Source organism: Enhydra lutris, unplaced genomic scaffold (assembly GCF_002288905.1).
Source record: "Enhydra lutris kenyoni isolate GAN:26980312 unplaced genomic scaffold, ASM228890v2 scaffoldscaffold8, whole genome shotgun sequence".
NCBI lineage: Eukaryota > Metazoa > Chordata > Mammalia > Carnivora > Mustelidae > Enhydra > Enhydra lutris.
This window is the reverse complement of record NW_019154092.1, coordinates 36,711,931-36,725,655: the sequence shown is the minus strand read 5'-3', so window position 1 is coordinate 36,725,655 and position 13,725 is coordinate 36,711,931. Positions and strand designations below refer to the sequence as shown.

Here is a 13,725-nt window from a genome sequence, read left to right as displayed (position 1 = left end):
AACAAAAATATGTTGAGCATCTCCTCTGTGCCCAATGCTTGGTCATACACTATGGAGTCATAAGGAACTGATTAAATATAGTTCCTTTCCTAGAAAAGCTTAACATCTAAAGGTAAGCCTATGTAACAATATACATGACTGCATCTAATCATGATGCAATTTCACAGTCATAAAATAGGCAATAAACATACAGAACATCATCATCACTTGTTTGAACGATAGGGTCTGACTATGACAATTAGTGATTACTGAAAGCATTCTAAGACCTCTATAATTCAGAAATTTCTCAAAGAAAGACAAAGTAGAGAAGAGCAGAATTTGAAAGAAGTCAAATAAGAGGTAAGAGTTTGGACATTTGAAAAAGAATCTTCTAGGATCTTTAATACTGCCATAATTTTCAGCAAAAATATTTATTAAGTATCTCTTTCATGCTTGGCAGAATCCTTGTGTTTTAGATTATCCTTAATAAACTCGTGTAAACAAGGATGATCCATGTCCAAACATGACAATGACCTAATTCAAATACCTCCGTGTGTTAGAACTGCAGCTGTCAAGTGAGCTGAAACAATTTCTCCCAGCCAGCTATTATTTCAACAGCACTGAAGACCCGTCCTTAAGAGCCCTGAGTTACTGGGGCATTTTTCTTCTCAATTGGTAACATCTCTTTTCCCAGAATGAAAACCATGCAAGAAGAAGGAAGCAAGGAGATAAGCAACAGACATCTTTCTTAATTAATTGGCTCTGATTTAAAAAAAAAAATAGTGTCTTTTAAGCTGTCGCTACAGAAGTCAGCCTGTGAGACATAGCATCTTCTAAGTCTCAGATTCACTCCATTCGAGCAGCTCAGCCTGGAAAGTAGCCAAATGCGTGCTTCTAACAACTGTGACCGTGCAGGGGGCAGGAGAGAGAAAGGAGAGACAGAGTGAGGAAGGGGAAGGAAGAAAGAAACGGAGGAGGGAAAGGGGAGTAAGAAAAGACAGCAGACAGAGACAGAGAACGAGAGAAATCGTGGGAGACGTGAGAGTGAAGGATAAGAAGGGAGGGGGGATGCAAAGGCAGATTTTTATTGGAAGCAATTGAAGTGGTTGCTATGAGACCCGCTCCAGCAGAGGACCAGCAGCCAGCCCGACGCTGATGGTTCTTACCTCGTACTAAACCTTTCTTTTGACACAGTTTTAGAGTTGCTTAATATCTGAGCAAGCACCTGACACGGGCGACTTTTTCTTTCTTTTTTCTCCTCCCGTCTCTCGGGTAAGATGGAGGTAGAAAACGAAGCCAGCTGCTCCCCTAGCCGCGCATCAGGCGGGTCCAGAGAGTACAAGGTGGTAATGCTGGGAGCTGGGGGAGTTGGTAAAAGCGGTAAGTTTTAATACCAAATGCTGGGGACGGAGGGAGTTCTGGAGAGGCAGTTCTATAGAGTGAATAATGATAATGATAATAATAATGCCGTCGGGGGCTAGCTAGCTGTAACAATTAAATACAAGTATCTGACAAAATGTTTAAAAGTAATAAGGACTGTTGAAAGATGTAGACGAGTCACGAGAATGGAAAGACAGCCAGTGATAATGTATAGAACTTAAAAAAAAGATCTCTTTTTTTTTTTTCCCTTTGATTTTATGCTGGGTGATATTTGATCTTAATTTATATGTCCTTTTTAAAGTTAATAACATGATATTTATGAAATAGCCATGGTATCGGAAAAATAAGCTCCTGTTCTCAAAAATACAAGAAGAAAGAGGTGCTGCTAATAGTCAATGAAATACACAAACACAAACACAGACACGCAGGCAAGATTATCAATGTTGAATGTTGTATTTGTTTCTTTGATTAGGAGCTTCCTGTCCCCTTTTCCTTGTCTCTGATCTGACATAGTATGGTGTGGTCTTTGAAAGCCATGAGGAAAGTTGGTTTTTGAAAGTGACAGGGGTTGAAAGAATGGTATTCTTTGTGGGACCTGTGCAGGTAATCAAACCAAATTTTGTGGTTAACAGGTTTAGAAGAGAAAGCTACATGCTTAAAGGGATATGGGATGTTAATGGAGGTAAAGACTGATAAATTTGTCTTGCTACATTAAACACAACAACAACAGAAGTTGTCAGTGGTCAGGTTTCTTGAGGAGCCCTAAAGGCCAAGTATAACAAATTCAAACAATAGATAGGTAGCAGTGTTTGAGGCTGATCAAATGGTGAATATCTTGGGGCTATGGTTATCACTAGAAAATAAAAAGGCAAATATAAATTTTTATATAAATTTAAAAAGATCCCCATGAGGGGATACGGCTGTGGGGATGCCAGAAAACATAAGAGATATTAGAGTTAGCATGGACAAAAATATACACATATATCTAAGTGTGTGTGTGTATGTGTGTGTGTGTGTGTGTATTTCTTCCATAGTTTTGTGCTTGACAAAGATTCAAAATTGAGGTCAACATTCTTGGCATAAGAATTATCCCCAAACAAAAAAAAGCTGATAACTTTGGTAGTGAGTCTACAGGTGGTAAAGAAAAGTTGATCAGTAAAGAAAGGAGAATAAAGAGTGAGACTCTAGAAGACAACAAAGGTAAAGAGGTTAGAAAAATAGGAAGAGACATGAAACTGAACACCCCTCACATCAACTCCCACCAAAAAAAAAAAAAAAAAAAAAGACATTACTCTAAGAAGAAAAGAAATAGGTGAATCTGGATTTGGTCAATCACTAAATGCTTGGTCTAAGTGAGAAAAATAAGTCATCTCTTCTAAGAAGGAAATGTGAAGTAAAAAAACTTTGCAGCTGGGTAGGAATGAGGAGTTTTCTAAAAGCTTTTCTTTTCTTCTTCTTCTTCTTCTTTTTTTTTTTAATGTAATGGTTTGAAGGGGAAGAATCAAAATAGATGAGGATTAGGGAGGGAGGGACAGAAGGAGGAAGGATAAAGAGAAAATACTCCATGAAAATAAAACTCTCTTTTGAAAGAATATAGTTGGTCAGACACAAGGGGGAAGAATAATGTGAGAATAAAATAGGAGAGAAATAGCTCTAATCAGACCAATCAACAGAAATGCCACCAACAGTCTGTGAGGTCAGAAAGATGCTGCAAAGATCCCACATTGTGCCTGTGGATTACTTTTCATTGCTGGCTGGTTATTTTCCTGTTTCACCAGGAGCTTCGGGGATGTGGGAATAGTGTGACTGGTTTTTAGTCATATATTCCATCGTAATGAACCGTGGACACAGATGTAGGATACGGCATCCTTCAGCAATATACTTATCCTGGAGGTGATATTATGTCTACTGTTTTGACTTTCTCCATATACTGTTTGTACTAACTAGTCATTGTCACCTTCCCAATAACCAGGCATTTTGACATCATGAAATGTTGGTAGAAATTTTTGACACAACAAAACAGTGGGTAGCAACCTGCATTGTGTACATTAAATAGTTGAACAAAACTTTTTCAATGTGATTAACACAGGAGCAGCCAGCTCACCTCGGAGATGGTTAAACATAAAAGAGGGTTAATAGTTCTGCTGTGTTGTTACTTCAGGGAGAATAGAACTCATAGGACAATTCCAGGTCTAAAAAATGCCGTGTTTGTGGCTAAACATTGGGAATCAGAGTGATGGAGTCACACCTTCCTCTTGGGCTTTGTCCCTGTGATTCATTTGGTGTTAACAGTATATAAATATTCAAGCACTGATTCTCACCATTAAGCTCTTTTGAAAGTTTAAACATTTGCTTTCAAATGAAATAAAAAAAATTTTTTAAATAAAAAAGCCACTTTTTCTATTGCTGAATATCTGGATCAACAGACCCCCAATTTACTTTTCTTCCCACAGTTTCAATGGTTTATATGAAAGAATTGTACAAACCTACTAAGGTGGGTTGTATGAGGGGATTTCAAGGAGAAATTTGCTGTTCTGAGGAATCTAAAGAAGATGTATCAAGCGATCATCTGTTTCTAATTCTGAGTCATTCTGAGTCTGCCTTGAACATGAATGAGAAACTCAATTTACTGGAACCATAATTTTTAAAGGAACAGAATCCTGGAGATTGTCTATGCTTATTGTGAAATTGGGTTGTTGTTGTTTTTTTTCCTCCCCATCCATATTTTACTAAGACATCCTATGGTGAGTAGGAAATTTTGGAAGGATTTGCAACTTCACTGAAACAGAAATTCCCACAAGATTTAAAATGTATAGGTAAATAACTGTACTATGTTTGAGAAATCTCAAACCACCAATCAAGTTATTGAGCAGGTACTATGCATGGGCCCTGTGCTAGTTCCCACTGAGAGGAAGCAAGAAGGCAGTGAACATTCCTGTGACAGATATGGACACATGGTTTTCATGATGATCTCCAGTCTTCACAATCTAAATACCTGTTGTCAGAAAACTGAATCCCAGGGTGACCCCTTGTCCTTGGTCACAGAGGTAATAATAAGATTCCTGTGATGTTTTACCTGACTCTTCTACATTCTATTTGACACCCTAGAAAGAAGAACAAAGAGTTCTACTACTTACTATCAAGAAGAAAATAGGGTGCCTGGGTGGCTTAGTTGATTAAGCATCTGACTCTCAGTTTCAGCTCAGGTTATGATCTCAGTGTCATGAGATGGAGCCCCATGTGGGGCTGTATGCTGAGCATAAGCTTGCTTGGGATCCTCTCTCTCCATCTGCTCCTTCCCCAACCCCCATATGCTAGCGCTCTCTCTCTCTCAAAGGAAGGAAGGAAGGAAGGAAGGAAGGAGAAAATAGGCCTGTTCATAATGCATTCTCTACTTGAATGTTATATCTAAAAGAGATTTCTACTCTCTTGACTAACACCCTCATTTATGTATCTATACCTTTTTCATCTTTACATACAAGAACACAAACATAATATTTATATTATCTATAAATGAAAACATATGTATATCATATTTATATAATTGAAATGTATACCTAATATGATCCAGGAGTGTTATAAGTACTGAGAAAACAGCAACAAGGAGTCCCCATCTTATTTGAAAGATGGAGGAACCCAGGCCCCAGAAGCTAAAGGGACTTGCCAAATTCCCGCCAGAGCTGTGGCAGAGTCACATCTAGAACACAGCCTTCCTGACCCTCTTGACCCCTGTTTTTACTCTATATCCAAGTTTTTACACAGGATACTGTAAATAAAAATTGGATCAATCACCCAAAGAATTTGAATTAGGCACATTCTAGCCTCCATCTCTTTGTTCCATTGCCTACCATCTCTTCCCCTTCCTCAAAACAGAGAAAAATAAAATAAAATCTCACAGCTATGGTTTAAGAGTTTAATGGAGTCTAAACAATCCTAGTAGCTGTTTTTGTTTTGTTTTATTTTAGTTATTTATTTGTCAGAGATCACAAGTAGGCAGAGAGGCAGGCAGAGAGAGGAGGAGGCAGGCTCCCCGCTGAGCAGAGAGCCCGATGCGGGGCTCGATCCCAGGACCCTCGATCCCAGGACCCTGAGATCATGACCTGAGCCGAAGGCAGAGGCTTTAACCCACTGAGCCACCCAGGTGGCCCCCTAGTAGCTGTTTTAAGCACGAATCTTTCTCTGTCTCTGTAGTTTGAAACATAAAGGCTTTTCCTCCATGACAGAGCATGGCTAGTGTCTGTTTTCTGCATTCCCATCTGGTTCTTCCAGCTCAGACTCAAATTATTCAGCAGATCTTATCCAATAATAATAAGATATTATCCAATAATAATAGGATCTTACTTTCCAAGGTACATTTTTCTTACTCTGTTTTATGATCTGAATCGAGGATAAAATAATTTGAGGCGAGCAGGTCATCTATTCCCTCTGTTCAGACAAGACATCTGAGGCACAGAAGTATTGATTTTTGTCCAAGAGTATGCAGAAGGAAATAAGAAATAGGAAAGTAACTCACATTTTTGAACTTGAAATTGTTTTCCATCAGATTTCATGAGAAAAGTAGAGAACGTATTTGAGTATCAGAGGAGACTGACATGGACTTCTCTACTCCCTAGGACACATTTGGGGATTAGCTTGGTGAAATCTTGTCAAGGGTGAAGTATGTTTGAGACAGTTGGGAGAAGGTGGTGTTCCTCACTGCTATTCCAGCCACGACCCTGCCCTCCAGGACCTCACCATCTCACGGGGGGGTGGGGAGGATATATTGTATACTACAAACTGATAAGTTTATTTTAGGCCTCTGACATAAGAACTGTGGAAGCTCCGGGTAAATGGTGGTTAAATCTGAATGCAAAAGCTAAGAAGAAGTCTCAGCAGAGATGATACTTGCCTTGTGTATTAAGGAATGAATAGGATATCTTGAAGTTGAGAAGGAAAAGTACAGAGAGAGCAGGGGATGGAGAGGGAAAGAATTTAACAGGAACAGGGCACATGAAGAGGAAAGACCATGTGAGGGCTATCATAATACTGGAGGGATCTTGATAACTTAGTAACTTTGGGGGTATTTGGAACAATCTCCCCTGAGTCATGCTTTCAAACTATCTCAGAAAACTGTAAAAATTACGACAAAATGAAGCAAATAAGCTGAAAGCATGAAAAGGTTTAGAGGACTCAGAATTCATTAGAATGCATCCGTTGTGAATTTTTTTATTAAGAGGAAACTCCTTTGTAAAATAGGCAGTCCTGCTCTGCCCCACACTCTCCTGCAATTTGTCTCTTTTATACATTGAGTTTTGTGAATGAGGATTTTATAAAATGAGAGCAATAACAGTATTTTCTGAGGTAAACAGAAAGCAGCACAAAACCAATTCCTTCAATCACAATGAATTGGTATAAGCAGGTCGAAAATCGTGCCTTTATCTGATGAATTAAATCAAGGCAAACAACCAAGTGCATCATCCCTGTCCCTAAGGCTCTGTGCTTTACCTCATTAGCACAACTTTGGATCTGACAAAGCTGAATAATTGCCACATCATGACCATGTGTTATTTGAACCCTCTAAATTGCAAAGGCAAAATAAAAAATAAACAAGGGGAAAATGGAAAGATTTCAAGACTCAGCGGCTGTCTGCTCTCACCCTTAATCATCAACACCCTCATCACACTGCACATCGCCACTCACCACAGTCCTGTCAGCAAGAATCAGCCAAGAGGTCCAAGTGAGGCTCAACAGAAAAGTAAACTGGGAGCCACTGGCCCAAATGATGATTGAAAGTCTAATTCAAGGGGACGCCTGGGTGGCTCAGCTGGTTGAGCAGCTGCCTTCGGCTCGGGTCATGATCCCAGCGTCCTGGGATCGAGTCCCACATCGGGCTCCTTGCTCATCCGGGAGCCTGCTTCTCCCTCTGCCTCTGCCTGCCATTCTGTCTGCCTGTGCTCGCTCTCTCTCCCTCTCTCTCTCTGACAAATAAATAAATAAAATCTTTAAAAAAAAAAAAAAAAAAAAAAAGAAAGAAAGTCTAATTCAAGTAAAAGATGTTGACGAACAATATTTCCAAAATTATATCTTTTATTATTATATGATATGATATATGATATATAATATAATAAATATAATATAATATAATGTAATTCCAAGATATATGCAGTCTGTAGATTTTAAACTGATTAAAAAAGACTTAGTACCACCCTATGTCTTTATCAGAAAAAGGGCCCGGAGATGAATACACTTGTATTGATCCCTGACTACCATATGCGGCTTTCCTTTGGAGCCCCAGTGGCCAATGATCTGTTGCACTCACCTGACCCCATTTATGCCTCACCTTGATCTTGGGAGGTAGACGTTAGTGTCTGCACTTCATACACAAGAAAACTGAGCCCACAGAAAAAAAGTAATGGGCCCAGAGACACAGAGATATGAAATGATGAGCCCGAGGCACCCACACATCTATCAGTTCAGTGCTCACACTGTTTTCATTTTCCCACGTGGAGAGTTTTCACTGTATTTCTTGAGGAGATGGTACAATGAACCTGAGTTCTGACTTCAGCTGATCTTCTTAGATATATTTCAGATACCAGACAAAATCATAGATACCAAAGTACATGGCAAATGTTAACTTTGTATAGAAACTACAGAGAGTGTTACCCTGATTAGGTGCAGCGGGAGAGGCATGGGGTTCTGACCTTGTTGGGTTCTGACCATGTTCTGGTTCTTTCTGAGGCCCCTGGGGGCCTTGTCCACATGGGGAAGTGATAACAAGTCCCTCAGCTTGGCAAAATCAAGTAATTCGGTAATAAGAAATTATTTAAAAACTGGGATTCTGTTAATGAAGAAAGTAAATGGGATAAATATATCAGTAAATCAGATGGATTTTTGAAATCTCTTGGGTGCTAATCTCTTTTAGAGAGAATGTCTTCTCTATGTGTGTATATTACAGAGTAACTGAAAGAAACTCCAGGTCACAAATGAGATATAACCTTCTCTGTTCTTTTATTTAATAAGAATAGAGGAGGGGGTGTGTGTATTTGTGTATATCTGTGTGTCTAGACCTATGAAAGGCCCAGAACTATTACCAAGAGTGACCACCTCCACCCGGTCTAGTGGAGTGAAAGGGATGTGTGGACAGAGAACTGTCATGCAACGTGGTAGGTGCAAAGAGATAGATGTACACATGGTATTTTGAAAACGCTGTGCACTGTGGCTCAAGAAGAGAGAGGACACTCCCATAGGGGGCTTAGCTGCTCAGTTACAGCTCTGGTACCAGAAGCCTCCTGAATTCCTGGATGGTGGATTTTCCCATTGAATCATGCTGCCTCTTGTAAGCCAGCATAAAATCTTCTCTTAATTGGTGGTTAGGCTACTGATGGGATGACGTGTGTGTGTGTGTGTGTGTGTGTGTGTGTGTGTGTCTTTGCAATGTGGTGGTGTCATGAGTATATGTACACTGAGGGAGGGCAGTCCTCTGCAGTGCTTACAAGCATGCTGGAAACTCTCTGATCACTGAATTTGGCTGTTATTTACAAAACCCAGCAATGTTCTCCACTCACTCTTGGGTTTTGCTCATAAATGTCAGCTCTCTGACGACCATCACCAAGCAGTGCCATCTGCTCTTCTGGTTCATCAGTGGGGACCAGCTCAGTGTCACTACTGACAATTGTGCCAGGATATCTGTCCTGCCCTTTCGGTCTGCTCTGCCAATAGCATCCCATCAGCATTAAAATAGGGCCTGCTCTGGTCTCCACACTGGCAGGTACTTGAGCATCCCGCCGCAGCCAGGTGCACTGGGGAGAGAGTGTAGGTGCCAGATTCTCCCTGGAGCATGTGTGAAGCGTAGAGCAGGCTGAAGGACGTTGGAGGAAGCTGAGGATGTTGCTTTGAGAAGGGAGTTGGAGGATGCACAAGGTAGAGAATCCCAGGAAAAGAAATCTGTACTTGACCTAGAGCAAGGTTGTAGAGAAAATTGGTGGTCTCAAAACAAGACACTAGCAAGGATTTGATTTTTAAGTGGTTTGATAAGTTGGGTGGTAGGGGAAGAACATCTTTGTTCAGAAGATGGCTGGTACAGGGAAGGCTTGCCCGGTGTCTGGGTAGTTACTGACTGACTGGAGAAGGAAACCTGAGAGAGTTGATCACTGCATACTTTCTCGTCACACACTTTAAAATGAGAAAAATGTCAGTGCTGTGTGTGCTGAAGCCTGCGTGCACTCACCAGAGGGATGATTCTCGTTCCGTCCAAACTATTTCTTTCGGTTTCTTGCCTCAATGAAAATAATGTGGATTTTGGAGTCTCGAATGTGCCTGATTCTGTTCTAAGTGCTTTTTGAATATTATTTCATGGACTCCTCCAAGACACTGCAGTGTAGCTGGGGTGATTATCCTTAGATTACAGAGGAGAGAAGTGAGGCTTGGGCAGGCTGAGTAACTCAGGCAGGTTCCCAGAACCTGTGGTCACCGTGTGGGAGTCAGCCTCTGCCACATCCCATACTCAGAACCGTCGTACACTAGACCACTCCCCATCCCACGCTCTCCGCCTGCCCTGGATCTGTAGGATGATAGGATGATGCCTCAGCATAGAAATTATGACAGAACAATGTGAACCAGAGGCTTGAGCATGCAGAAACCCAGCCTTGTGTCTTCTCATCTGTAAATAAGGGTTACACCAGTACCGACCGCAATGACTCACACTTGAGTATGTATAACCAAACCTTGCTCACAGCAAGTGCCAGATAATGCATGTAATATAAATGGATAATTTGTCTTTAACTAACTTGTCTTTAATAGCATTTGAGCTTGCAGGGACCACTCAAACTCTGAGTCTCTGTTTTCCTCACCCTAAAAAAGTGACATAATTTAAAATTGCCTCAGAGGTTTGCTACATAGATATTAGAAAATAGTAATTATAGTGATATATATGATATATTATATATAATTATATATAATATATAATAAATATAATAAATATTAATTATACTGATACATATATGTAGTGAATTATAGTGCCCAAGATATTCCATCCTTATTAAATCTGTTGCTTGCTGACCACCATCCTTCCTTCCTTCCCTTCCCCCCTTTTCCACAGCTCCACCTGAAGCAGTTCACCTTAGTAGGGTGGGGGAGAGTGATGGCAGATTTTTCATTGGGTTCTAGGAAAATGCAATTTGGGTTGAATATTGTTAATGTGTCACTGTGTCTCCACTTGCTCTATGCCTGTTCTTGCTCTCTATATCCTTCTATTGATCAGCTATGGCTTTAGTCTCTTGAGTAGCAATTTCACTGACAATAATATTGGTGCTTTGCTAGTTACCCTAGTAAACAATCCCTGTATTCATCCTAATTGACCCATCACACACACACACACACACACACACACACACACACCATCCACTGCCTCAGGGAGAAAGGATTTGAGATTTGAGGACAATCTCCTGGCCTGCTACACTAGCCACAAAAGGGCTGCAGTTCAGAACAGAGCAGACCTGTGCTTGAATTGGGACTGAAATTTGTTTCTTTAATACATGGGTTGTTTTAATGAATTGTGAAGAACAAGATCCTCCCTTTGTTCTCCATAGTAGCAGCATTGCTACATTGAAATGGAGAGCCCTATTTAATGGTTGCAAGAACAGCTAATAATAAGCTACACGTATAGATTTTTGTTAAATGGAAGAAGTCGGACTCTTTATTTAGAAGCACAAGGGGCACATCTGTTATGTGAAATTGAATTGTACTTTAACTAATTGGTCTCCTCCCATCATCTTTTAACCCACATGGACAGCAAGCACACTGTTTTCTGCTCCCCATTTCACCATCAGGGCAGTTGTCCATTTTGCTTTTCTCTTCTTCTGCCCAAATGTCTTCAGTGGCTTGCCCATTGTCAATGGGCTGACATCCAAAGTCCATAGGACTTCGGATGTCTGGGACCACATGGGACTAATCACCAAGGAGGCAGCCCCAAAGCTCATCATGTAGGGAGCGATGTTGTGTTGGATGGCATAGAAGAATCAATCCAGACAGAGCAGAAATTTGGGGACCAGGGAACTGAGACAAATGTCAGAAGTCAGGAGGGATCAGTGAGGGGTTGAAGTAGAAAATCAAGAATACCTTGTTAATGGAGTCTGATGAAGTATAAGCACAAAGATCTAGAACCAAGTTTAAAAAGGTCAAGATGGTGCAGAAATGTTATTTTATGTTGGTCCTGGTATGAGAGGATTTCTTGCACTGTATCTCTCATTTCTCTCTTGGTCTCACTGTCTCTGTATCTCTGTCTCTCCCCTTCCCTCAGTGGGAGCTGTACCCTGATCAAAAAGACCCATACCTACCAGACAATCTGTCTTCTAGACAAGTTATTCTACTTTTAGCCCTCAGATTCTGGAGGCTTCTTCCCGATAGTATTCACATAATTATTCCAACATAACCTCTCTCTTCCTTTCAGTTTCTCCAGTTTAATCTTTCCTTCAGATTCTGCACAAGTATTTTCTGCTCCTTCAGATCATCCCAGTCTACTCCAATCTTGCATTTGTCCCCTTACATTTAAAATTCTTTCTGACTGTTCATTTCATCACTGCTCATAATTACACAGGTTCTTCTAGTGTCTGGTTTGTGGTCTTAAAATGTTATTTAAGTCTTGCATTTTTATGTAACTTGAAGTCTTTTTATACTTTCTCTCCCTATCTTGAATGCAAATTCCTGCAGGCTAGGAAATAGATTTTATATTGTCTTTTCTTTCCCGTGAAGCCTATGGTAGTAAATTCTCAAAAATATTTATAAATTCAATTTCCTTCTTTCATCTTTGAGAAAGGACAGGGAGTAAGACACCACACTTATGTAGTGAAATAAAACTAAGCAACATCCTAAAATTCTGTGATGCAAAGAGCCCTGGTTACAGAGAAAGAAACTGGAACCAATAAAGGCATAGTAGGTATGTGAGTGGAAAAGAGGCCGTAGTTTGGGAGGAGCCTAGGCTCAGGCTAGCATGAATACTCTTTGATGACAATGGACTTGAAGATGAATAAACCCACTCTATGTTTAGGATGCTCAGTAACACGAAGAAGTCAAAGTCAGTCTGTGGACCAAAATTTGGCAGAGAGGCAAGTATAAGTAAGATGTGTGTGCCATGTTGCAAGAAGTGATGGTGTGCTAGGCAGATGCTGTAGAATCAGGAACAGCACACATTCCTTGAAAGCCAAATGACAGGGACAGTTGGCAACTGAACACAGATGAGACACTGAAAATAACTCATGTTTTATTTACCAACCCATTTTCCACCTGATACCAGGATGAGGGTAGGGTGGAAGAAAATTATTTTATGAAATGTTCTCAGGGGCACCTGGGTAACTCAGTCAGTTATGTGTCTGCCTTCCTCTCAGGTCATGATCCCAGGGTTTTAGGATGGAGTCCCACCTCAGGCTTCCTGCTCAGCAGAGAGTCTGCTTCTCTCTCTGCCCCTCCCCTTCTCCTCTCCCTTTCCCCCTAATTCTTCCACATCTCCCTACCTCCTCCCTTTCCCTCTCCTCCTCCCCTTCCCCTTTCTCTTCCCTCTCTGCCTCTCCTGCTAGTGCTCTGGCTCTCATGTAGGCGCTCTCTCTCTTTCTCTCTCTCAAATAAATAAATAAATAAAAATACTAAAAAGAAAGAAAGAAAGAAAGAGAGAAAGAAAAAAGAAAGAACGAAAGAAATATTCTTGGAACACCTTAGTAAAGAGCCTGTAGAACTTTTCTTACTCTTGCATTTTTTAGTTCAAAATGCTTATTAACATTTCAGTGAAAATTATTTCTTGATTAACACTGAGAAAAACTAAGTTAGATTGTGATTATATCTTTCGGGTAAATACCCAGCAGTGCAATTGCTGGGTCATAGGGTAGATCAAACGTAGTGATCCGAAGGGGCACGTGCACTCGAATGTTTATAGCAGCAATGTCTACAATAGCCAAACTATGGAAAGAACCTAGATGTCCATCAACAGACGAATGGATAAAGAAGATGTGGTATATATACACAATGGAATACTATGCAGCCATCAAAAGAAATGAAATCTTGCCATTTGCGACGACATGGATGGAACTAGAGGGTATCATGCTTAGCGAAATAAGTCAATCGGAGAAAGACAACTATCATATGATCTCCCTGATATGAGGGAGAGGAGATGCAACATGGGGGGTTAAGGGGGTAGGAGAAGAGTAAATGAAACAAGATGGGATTGGGAGGGAGACAAACCATAAGTGACTCTTAATCTCACAAAACAAACTGAGGGTTAATGGGGGGAGGGGAGTTGGGGGGGTGGGATTATGGACATTAGGGAGGGTGTGTGCTATGGTGAGTGCTGTGAAGTGTGTAAACCTGGCGATTCACAGACCTGTACCCCTGGGGATAAAA

The 13,725-nt window shown here is 40.7% G+C and overlaps 1 protein-coding gene across 2 annotated transcripts in view; it reads left to right on the top strand.

The window, feature by feature from the left end:
* Window positions 1–974: 974 nt before the first annotated feature.
* The window catches only part of LOC111142616 (Ras like without CAAX 2), a 387,413-nt gene continuing 374,662 nt past the window's right edge, over window positions 975–13,725 (top strand). For both annotated transcript variants that reach the window (XM_022495923.1, XM_022495924.1), the window contains exon 1: window positions 975–1,359. In XM_022495923.1, coding sequence (XP_022351631.1) covers window positions 1,257–1,359 — 103 coding nt within the window. In that variant the 5' untranslated portion in view covers window positions 975–1,256. The remainder of the gene's footprint in view (window positions 1,360–13,725) is intronic.